The sequence below is a fragment of the Aristolochia californica genome, unplaced genomic scaffold, assembly GCF_029961685.1.
Source record: "Aristolochia californica isolate CCGP_79_NKW_82.1479 unplaced genomic scaffold, dmAriCali1.0.hap1 SCAF_10, whole genome shotgun sequence".
Lineage (NCBI taxonomy): Eukaryota > Viridiplantae > Streptophyta > Magnoliopsida > Piperales > Aristolochiaceae > Aristolochia > Aristolochia californica.
Window position 1 is genome coordinate 32116330 of NW_027181771.1, and position 10565 is coordinate 32126894.

Consider the following 10565-nt stretch of genomic DNA (forward strand, 5'->3'; position numbering starts at 1 on the left):
GGTTGCGTCGAACTCTCGCGGGGCTCCACCTCATCGCTCACTCATAGCCTCCATGATCGAAGAGAAAGAAAATGAAAATCGAGAAGACCAAAATTCGGTTAATTGCTCGAAGGTAAGCCGTAGACCGCTGACTGGAGGCTCTTTAAGACATCCGGGGGCTGCTGAGATCCCACGCGCCTTTCAGGCGAACTAGGGTTTTATTTGTTTCTGCGGATCCTGTTTTTAGGTACGCACTCAGTTAGACAAATATTAATCTCTGTTGGATGGCTTGTCAATTACTCAACTCATGAGCTGAGACAACTCTTTTGCCCTGTAAATAGTTTGTGAATCTTTTCTTTTCATTTTCTCGTTCAGTGTATTTTTACGTGGATTTCATTTTATTTTTCATTCATTTTTCATCGGAGGGAAGATGCGTTATCGACTAGGTTAGGTTGAAGGTTTTTGACGGTAAAGAGCGGCTTCTATCTAAAGATCTTAATCCTTATCCACTTCGAAGGAATGATCTTTTATTTTTACGTGCTTGACTTTTTTTGGGGTGTTTTCTGGATCTAATTGTATCTTCATTTTGATGGATGAACTGTTTTTTTTTTTTTTTTTTTTTGAACTTTTCCTTTAACGGTGTTTGGATTTTGAATCATAATGTTAGTGATTACTAAAAGTTCAGCGCCTTCAGAAAGTATTGGCTTGTTTTTTTGTTTGATATGTATAAATCATGCAAATTTGCTTGTGGCAGTTTATTTTTTGCTTTTTCTAAATAAAAATTCTGTCATTTTTGTGCTCAATCTGTTGGTTTTTGACTAGTCTAGTTGAATTTAGTGGCGAAATATAGGCAATGGCACAGTTCGAGAATATGATGAAAACTTTTCGTCCGTCTATTTGTATTCCTAGGTTTCAAGTACTCAGCTTAAGGAGCTTGGTGGAGCTTTGCTGCTTTTTGAATAATATGGTTTGTTTTTAGTTGGAGGGTGGAAGTTCCTGGAAGTGTTTTGAGATTCATTTATCACGATGACGTGGTTCAGAGCTGCATCAAGTGTAGCTAAGTTAGCTGTCAGGAGGAATGTAGCTCAGGCATCAGCCTATGCAACAAGGAGAGTCCGTCCTCTTCCTTCACAGACACGTGATTTTCATTCAACATTATTCAAACCGAAGGCACAAGCATCAACTGCCCCTGTTCCTCGTCCTGTGCCTCTCTCTAGATTGACTGACAGCTTTCTTGATGGCACAAGCAGTGTTTATCTGGAAGAGTTACAGAGGGCTTGGGAGGAGGACCCTAATAGTGTTGATGAATCATGGGACAACTTTTTCAGAAATTTCGTTGGCCAAGCTTCCACTTCTCCTGGAATTTCTGGGCAGACGATTCAGGAGAGCATGAGGTTGCTTCTGCTTGTCAGAGCCTACCAGGTTAATGGGCATATGAAAGCTAAATTGGACCCTTTAGGTTTGGAGCAGCGTGAGATCCCTGATGATCTGAATCCAAGTCATTATGGATTCACTGAAGCTGATCTTGATAGAGAATTCTTTCTTGGGGTGTGGAGCATGTCCGGGTTTCTGTCTGAGAACCGGCCTGTTCAGACCCTCCGTTCCATTCTGAACCGGCTTGAACAGGCTTACTGTGGCAGCGTAGGGTATGAATACATGCATATACCGGACCGTGAGAAGTGTAATTGGCTAAGGGACAAAATCGAGACTGTGAATCACCTGAAGTACAGTTCTGATCGTCAGATGGTTATTCTTGATAGGCTAGCCTGGAGCACACTGTTTGAAAACTTCTTGGCCACAAGATGGACCAGTGCTAAGAGATTTGGTCTAGAAGGTGCAGAGACACTTATTCCTGGCATGAAGGAGATGTTTGATAGAGCTGCAGATCGTGGGGTTGAGAGTATTGTCATAGGTATGTCTCACAGAGGAAGGCTGAATGTTCTAGGAAATGTTGTTCGGAAGCCTCTGTGTCAAATTTTCAGTGAATTTAGTGGTGGTACAAAACCTGCTGAGGGGGAGCTCTACACAGGAACTGGTGATGTCAAATACCATCTTGGAACTTCTTATGACCGGCCCACCAGGGGTGGAAAAAGAATTCACCTATCATTGGTTGCAAATCCAAGTCATTTGGAAGCTGTTGATCCTGTTGTTGTGGGCAAAACTCGAGCGAAGCAGTACTACTCGAATGATGCGGATAGGACAAAGAACATGGGTATTTTGATTCATGGTGATGGGAGTTTTGCAGGCCAAGGTGTTGTCTATGAGACTTTGCATCTGAGTGCTCTTCCCAATTATACGACTGGTGGAACCATTCACATCGTGGTTAACAATCAAGTGGCTTTTACGACTGATCCAAGGGCTGGACGGTCTTCACAGTATTGTACTGATGTTGCTAAAGCCTTGAATGCACCCATTTTCCATGTGGATGGGGATGATGTTGAAGCGGTGGTTCATGTTTGTGAGCTGGCTGCTGAATGGCGCCAGACATTCCATTCTGATGTGGTGGTTGACATTGTATGTTATCGTCGGTTTGGGCATAATGAGATTGATGAGCCATCTTTTACACAACCAAAAATGTATCAGGTGATCTCTCTCTCTCTCTCTCTCTGTGATGTCAATGAGCTTCCAATGTAGATTTTGGTCAAAATCATGCTACATTTTTTTTTCCTAAACCATACGCCTGCCAATATGGTCTTGTATTCCAAGTTTGTCCCCATTTTATTTAATTGCTAAGTCATCTTGTTTTGCGCATCTATAATTTATTTTGTTGTCTTTGTTGATATCCTGTCACTCATATAATCTTCTGGCTTCTTCACATTTCTGATAAACATTGTACACTAACAGGTAATTCGAAATCATCCACGGGCTCTTGATATTTACCAAAATCAACTTCTGCAATCAGGGCAATTATCGAAAGAAGACATTGAAAAGATAAACAACAAAGTAAATACCATCCTGAATGAAGAGTACGAGAAAAGCAAAGATTATGTCCCACGTAAAAGAGATTGGCTTTCAGCTTATTGGTCTGGGTTTAAGTCCCCTGAGCAGCTTTCACGTGTCCGAAACACTGGGTATGACATATTTTTTCTTTCTTATTTATTTATGTACTTTTGTTTTTCATTATTATTATTATTATTATTATTATTATAATTATTGTTGTTGTTATTATTTGGGCTAAAACTGTTGTCACCCTATCTTATAGGGTGAAACCAGAGATATTGAAAAATGTGGGCAAGGCAATCACAACCCTTCCTGAAACTTTTAAGCCTCACAAGGGAGTCAAGAGAATTTATGACCAGCGAGCACAGATGATTGAGACAGGGGAGGGTATTGATTGGGCAGTTGGTGAAGCACTTGCTTTTGCTACTCTCTTAGTTGAAGGTAACCATGTTAGATTGAGTGGCCAGGATGTTGAAAGAGGCACGTTTAGTCATAGGCATGCTGTTATTCATGATCAAGAAACTGGAGAGCAGTACTGCCCACTGGACCATATTCTCTTGAATCAAAATGAGGAAATGTTTACTGTTAGCAACAGGTAAGGTGCCTTTCAATGTTTGTAATCCTTCTCTAAATCTTCAATATTATTTGATTCTGATCCAGTTGAGGCACTTTATATTGGAAAAATCTGTATTATTTTTCCTTAGGATTAAGACAAGCCACTTGTTCTGTATTCAAAGTTACTTTGCAGTCCTATACACTATTATAGACAGTTTTTCCTTATTGATGATGATCCTCTAGTTGCAGATTTCCAATTCAAGATTTGCCTCATTAACTATGTTCTGGATTAATTTCCATTTTTCTGAAATCGTTCTGTTGAAAGTATCTTCTTCTAAAAGACGCCCCTGTAGAAATATAGGTTTTTGACTTGGTATAATATGTTGGAAATAGGGTATTGAAAATTGACAGTACACATGCTTCCAAAATTTCTATTCTGACAAAAAATTTACTATGAGAAGATTTGGACACCAGTTGGTTTTTCGTCCTTCTACCACAGTGCTGCACTGATCAGCCCATTGCTTTTTCTAACTCATTAGTGTCAGGTTTGCACATGGAATTTACCTTCATATCTGTTACATGGTGTTCCTAATAGCTACACTATCCAAATATGTTGTTTGACACACTTTCTCTTTACCTTTCTCAATATATGGATTTTGGACCCAAAGTATGGTTTCATATGATATGGAAATGTTGTCTGTCTAACTTCATGTACGTTATGGTTTTCTCCTTCACAGTTCCCTTTCAGAGTTTGGTGTCTTGGGCTTTGAGCTAGGCTATTCCATGGAGAACCCAAATTCTTTGGTTCTTTGGGAAGCTCAATTCGGTGATTTCTCAAATGGTGCTCAAGTGATGTTTGATCAGTTTATTAGCAGTGGAGAGGCAAAGTGGCTCCGGCAAACTGGACTTGTTGTACTGCTTCCTCATGGTTACGATGGCCAGGGTCCTGAGCATTCTAGTGCACGGCTGGAACGTTTCCTCCAGGTACGGTGTTTAGTTAAATCTTTCCATGAGTCGCATTCATGGCTTTATTTTATTTTATTGCATCTCACGTCTTTTTTTTTTTTGTGACACAGAATGTTTATTAGTTAAATCTAGTGTAGCATGTAGACATACCTATCCACATTGCTGATATATTTTAGTTTAACATAGTTTCCATACTTTACAGTTTAAGGAGAAAGTTGAGCGCACTGCGGATTTCTTTTAATTAAACTAAATTGCTGTTTTCTGATTTTTTTTGTCTTTTTGTGTCATTCTGTAATTATGCATATTACTGGACAACTTGTGATGGGGACATCCGTCGTGTGCCACCGATTACACGAGTCTATACTCGGAGACACTGGACTATGACAAGGGCCACTACGTTGTGGTTGGGAAGTGAAGCGTTTAGGACAGATAAATTGTTATTTTATTTTGTATTGTCCTTAAAAGTAATTATGTTATTTGTTTAGGGGTATTTTGGTCATTAGGGGCAATTTTACGATCAGGGTATTTTGGTCATTTTGAAATGTTATAGGGTTTTGGTAACTATTTAAACCCATTATGCATGTAATTGAGGATCATTGAAAGAATTGAAATTTTTCTGCTCCCATTGGTTTCCTCTTCTTCTTCTCTCTTCCTTTCTTTTTCTTCTCCTTCTTCTATTTTCTCCAATTCACCTTCGCTGCAGCAGCCAACGAGTGTACCGCATCAACTTGTTTGTATTTAAGAGGCACCCAGATTAAGTATGGTGGCCAGTTTTTTAATGAGCAAGCATGGCTGGTTTTCACTCAAATTGGTGCTTTTCTGACAATTATTTTGCATCCTCTGTCACATTTTTCTTTGAACTATGCTGACAGTTCCTGGAGCATGTGGTTGTTAATGTGCTAGTCCATAAGTATTACACCCATGGCTGATTCTCTTATATCATTTAAATTATATGACGCAGATGAGTGATGACAACCCTTACGTTATTCCTGAGATGGACCCAACACTTCGAACTCAAATCCAAGAGTGTAATTGGCAGGTTGTGAATGTTACTACACCTGCCAACTACTTCCATGTTCTACGGCGCCAGGTAAATACTAATAGAAGCTGTTATTCAGTCAAGTTTTTGGATTATTTCAATTTGCAATTGACAGAGTATTTGTTTTTCAGATACACAGGGAGTTTCGGAAACCCCTAATTGTCATGTCACCAAAGAATCTGCTCCGGCACAAGGAGTGCAAGTCAAATCTCTCTGAGTTTGATGATGTGCAAGGCCACCCAGGGTTTGACAAGCAGGGAACTCGTTTTAAGAGGCTTATCAAGGACCAGAATTTTCACTCTGATCTTGAGGAGGGTATTAGGCGCCTTGTTCTTTGCTCCGGAAAGGTTGTATATGGTTTTCCAATAACTTTGTTCTTTATTGTTCTATTTATGTAAAATTAAGATAGCTTTGTACATAAAGATTTTGTCTTTTTTTTTTTAAGCATGTTGAAATGATTGGCTTCTTTATTTTGTTTTCATCATCTTGCAGGTTTACTATGAGCTTGATGAACAACGAAAGAAAGTTGGTGTGAAAGATGTTGCCATCTGCAGAGTTGAGCAACTTTGCCCTTTTCCATATGACATTATCCAACGGGAGTTGAAACGATATCCAAGTAGGTGTTATCAGGAAATTTTAACTTTAGGAGCTCTTCTTTCTTTGTCTAGTAATAATTAATTACCTGAGTGTCACAAGTGCACAGCTTTTATGGGTACCTCGGAGAATTAGGCTTTCTTTGTGGGCTATGTGGTGTAGCATTTTTTTTTTTTTCTCAACCAGCTTTGGTTCATATCTAAACAATGTTAGTCTTGATTTTCAAGTAAGATCATAAATTGCCCTTGGTTGTCTTGTTTTTCAGACGCGGAGATCGTATGGTGCCAGGAAGAGCCACTGAACATGGGAGCTTATACTTACATTTCTCCTCGCCTTTGTACTGCCATGAAAGCTCTGGGTAGGGGTTCAATGGATGACATAAAATATGTTGGTCGGGCCCCATCTGCAGCCACGGCAACTGGTTTCTATCAAGTTCATTTGCAAGAGCAAGCTGAGCTAGTTCATAAAGCGCTGCAGCAGGAGCCTATTAACTTCCCTTATTGATCCTCCCTTTTAGCACAAACTTGTTATCGAGCGAATAACAATATGGTGCCATATCTGTCGACGGGCTCCATATGCCTCTGTAGAGGTACTTTATTTTTGGAATTTCTCATAAGCATCATCTCCTTATGCATGAGGAACGTTTTTCTTCAGATATTGTGCTTATACTACTGTCTTCTTGATTTTGATGTTGACATTGAAATTCAGAAAGAGATGTACATGTTTATTGTCTAGAGTTCAAAACTCTTTACTTGATTTGATTTATATCCGTATAGTGAAAACGCCTAATTACTCCGAGCGTTCATGGAAACTTCAGTTTCGTATCTGATCCTCCATTTGCACCCACTAAGAATGTGTTCGCCTTTGTTGGACCGTCCAAAATTGCAACTGTTAGACCATTTGGAACAGTAAAAGACGAGAAGAAAGGTAGAAGAAAGCAATAAAGAACTTTCTGAAACACAATGGAAACCACTACTTTTTAACTATTCTGTTATTCTAAAAATATTTTGTCTTTTGTGCTATCATATCCGGCTTTCCCAATATGATTAAAAAAGTGAGTAAAAATTCATCATCAGACATGTTTCGTCTGTTTCTTTGTTTTTCACTTTACAATCTGATTCAGAACTAAAACTGAACACTCATCTGCTTCTATTCAAATTTTAAGTTGCCAAAAGAAAACTTCAACTTGCAATTAAGAAATCTCTGAAAACTGAAAGCAATCCAACCCATAATATTCATTAAGATTAGACTATTATTCCACCCATAGTTCCTCAGTTTTCCCGCTATCATGCGTCCTGTTCTGGAGATCTCTTGAAACCCTAAACTAGGGACATCGAGTCCATCCAATTTAATGCCATTGAATCTTCATCACCTAAACCACTTAATAATTCTCCCACGGCCTAATACGACCATCCAATTCTAACTATTCTCTCAATTTCTTAACTTTCTCAATGAAACAAATCATATTCCAGTGCCGGAGATGCACACGAGCAATTTAGCTAACATCACCCCTGACGTGATTAAGGTTGTCTTCAACCTATCTTATCATTTTTATTCCATTTTAGGCCTGTGTCACCGACTCACCACGCTACCTGATGGCCATTTCGGCTCTGATCCACCCATTTAATTGGAGATTCCATGACTTCAGCAGAGAAACATTGGACCGGCCACCCCTTTATTTTTTCCTTAATGGGTCTTTCAGAAAGTACCGGAAAGAAAATAATTAATGACATTAAAGCTAATCCTCACCTAAGTTAATGGTAAAATGAGACAAAGTTTCAGTGTTTCAAAGACATAAACAATAGTTGAGGAAGTTGTTTGTGTCATTGCAAGGCTTTTTGAGGTGATCAAACCTAAACCCACTTCAGTTAAATGATTAAAGCAAAGGCAGATGGTGTTTTCAATAAACCCACATCAGTTTTAAATGATTAAGAAGACTTCTGCCACTGGAGAAAGAGAAGGGTGGTTTATATGTGAAGAAACCCCACCACTCACAGGGGAAAGTCCATCACTCAAGATCAGTTTCTTCAACCTTGTTCTCATCCTTAATGAAGAGAATCAATGCAGGGTTGGGTTTTTAAATCTCAAACTAAACATGATTTAGAGGATCTTTTGAACGATCAAAATGGGTCCAAGACTTCATTTTCTCCTTCTACAATGAGATTATGACAAGTTTATGAATAGAGAAAGTTTTTAGTATTTTTAATCACATTTCACATGTTATGGACCCCTAACCTCTTCATCAACAATAATACCATTCAATCATGGTTGGATTTTCAGACCCTTAAATTTTCCATTAAACTAATTAACCCTCCTAAACTTGTCCACTACTACTAGCCTTGAAAGGAGGGATGCGTGTGTTTGATTCCAATCATGTCACTGCTTCGAGTTAAAATTATCGGAGCTTTTAGTGTTTTCTTAAAGCTCTCCTTGTTGTTGGGTTATGAGTAGGAGTATGATTAGTCCTGGTTTCCACATGTTTCTTTTCTCCACAGAAAGGACCCAGAAGAAGTCCTTTACAAATGAGCGCATTAGCTCGACTCATTACAGACACAGATGCTTCGTTTTCTTAATGGGAGGACAGGGGTCGGTGTGGGAGTGCCAAATGTTCGACGAAAAGCCTGAGTGAGAGAAGACTCGGGGGGAAGAAGACAGCGAAGTGGAGGTACGGGGGTTTTGTTTAGTCTGTAATGCAATTGATTCTGTGAGTGGAAGCCATTTCCGAAACACAAGGTCGCATGAGGATTGTCGTGGCTGTGGGGAGTAAAAGGAAAGTGGGTTATCGCCTGAAGCTGGCGCGTGTCGTGCAGGTGAAGAGGTAGACGACAACGGATCTGCCGATCGACCAACCATTACAGACTTCAGATCCTTCTGTTCAGAATTCCAAGTTAACCATTAATCGCCGGACACGAACCAGATAAAAAATAATAATTTTTTTAGCAATTGTATATTTCCATTTAATCTGCTTTTCCTATTGTGCTTGAAGAAAAGGCCAATTGCCCATTTTTTTTTTTCATAATTTACATTTAGTGGGGGGAAAAGAAAAAAACAGCATTGGCAGCATTTCTATCTTCATCGCAGTGCCACTATCTTAATTTCCTCCCTTTTACAAACTCTAAACAGCACAGACTCCATTCATGGACGATCGTGCAGATTTTGCCAGCCTAAGCTCGCAATAGAAAGACGAATAAAATCCCATCACACCCTTTTAAAAATACATTAAATATTACTGTGTGATCAATCCATTTAAGAATTCAAACTAGAACGAGAACTGATTCGCTTGTGCTTCTTAGTTAGTAGAGCGCAGAGAAAGCTAGCATTTCACTGGTTTTGATTCATTCTCAGTTTTCTATCCTGTCAATGGTACTGTGTTCACATGCAATATTATTTTAACAAGAGGATTCATAATAGAAAAAAGAAACACAACAACGAAATTTTGACTGTTAATGAATCTTTCAGCTTTTTTTTTTATCAAGATGTCCATTAAGAAACAACAACGAGAAGCCCTCATGGGTGACATTGAAATGCCAATCAAGAGACAAACTCATGCAATTAGATTATTTTTTCGTTGACTTGTATCACAAGTAGAAGAATAGTTCGGGATTTAATATGGATAGTTTTGCTGTGGATGATAACATACTTCACTCTGTTCGTATCGTAGGCTTAAAGTTATAATGGGGGTGGGGGAGAGTAATCAGAAATCCAAATCGACCGGGTGAACTCACTGGTCCAACGAGTTGTTGGACCAGAAAAAAAAATAAAATTTTTTCGTAGAATAATTAAATAAATAAAAAGAGCGAATTGGAGGGAGCATCTCGAGAGGCGGTGGGCCAGAGCGGAGCGAGTTAATGATTCTGATCTTATGCACTTTGAACGTGAGATGATGACTTTTTATTTCTTGCCAGCGGTGAGCGACCCCTCCCTCTCATTACCTCTTAAATAAATAATTAACCCACCATTATATCTGTCATTAACGTACCCCCCCATGCTTCCCGGACCCACCACATCACTGGCCCACAGTGAAAGGCTTAGCTACCCACCAACGAGCCTAACGGTGGGCCTACATTTTATGATCCGAAAATCGGATTTCAGACTTGCATGTGGGCCGTGGGCTTTCTTGTAGGCCTTACAATCAGGCGTTATAATTCCCGGGTATTCCGCACTCGCGGTCGAAAGTGAAACTGGAGTGTGGTCAATAATTTTTACTGGGATTTACTGGGCGCGAGAGTGCGGAACAGGAGGGGCCGCCGGCGCCGTCTGTGGTATAGGGGACAGCCGATCAGGGACGCAAACAGTTTGACCAGGCCAAGGCGTAAGTCACATGAAGGGGACAAGAGCTAAAAAAAGGACGGGCCCACATGACATGCGATGTGACATTGTGCATTGGGCCCCACCACGACTCTTTTCCTCAATCCGCAATCACCATTCTCTCTCTCTCTCTCTCTTCCCTGCGATCCCGCCCATCCCTCTTCCTCGACTCTTTCTATAAGAA

At 39.8% G+C, this 10565-nt stretch overlaps 1 protein-coding gene across 1 annotated transcript; it reads left to right on the forward strand.

The window, feature by feature from the left end:
• The first annotated feature begins 49 nt into the window (after window positions 1–49).
• On the forward strand, window positions 50–6807 carry LOC137936425 (uncharacterized). Its single transcript, XM_068781083.1, has 9 exons — window positions 50–226; window positions 889–2562; window positions 2824–3050; window positions 3182–3514; window positions 4212–4458; window positions 5402–5530; window positions 5611–5826; window positions 5972–6095; window positions 6339–6807. The coding sequence occupies exons 2-9, from the start codon at window positions 1006–1008 to the stop codon at window positions 6575–6577; spliced, it is 3072 nt and encodes a 1023-aa protein (XP_068637184.1). The 5' UTR covers window positions 50–226; window positions 889–1005; the 3' UTR covers window positions 6578–6807.
• The last annotated feature ends 3758 nt before the right edge of the window (window positions 6808–10565 follow it).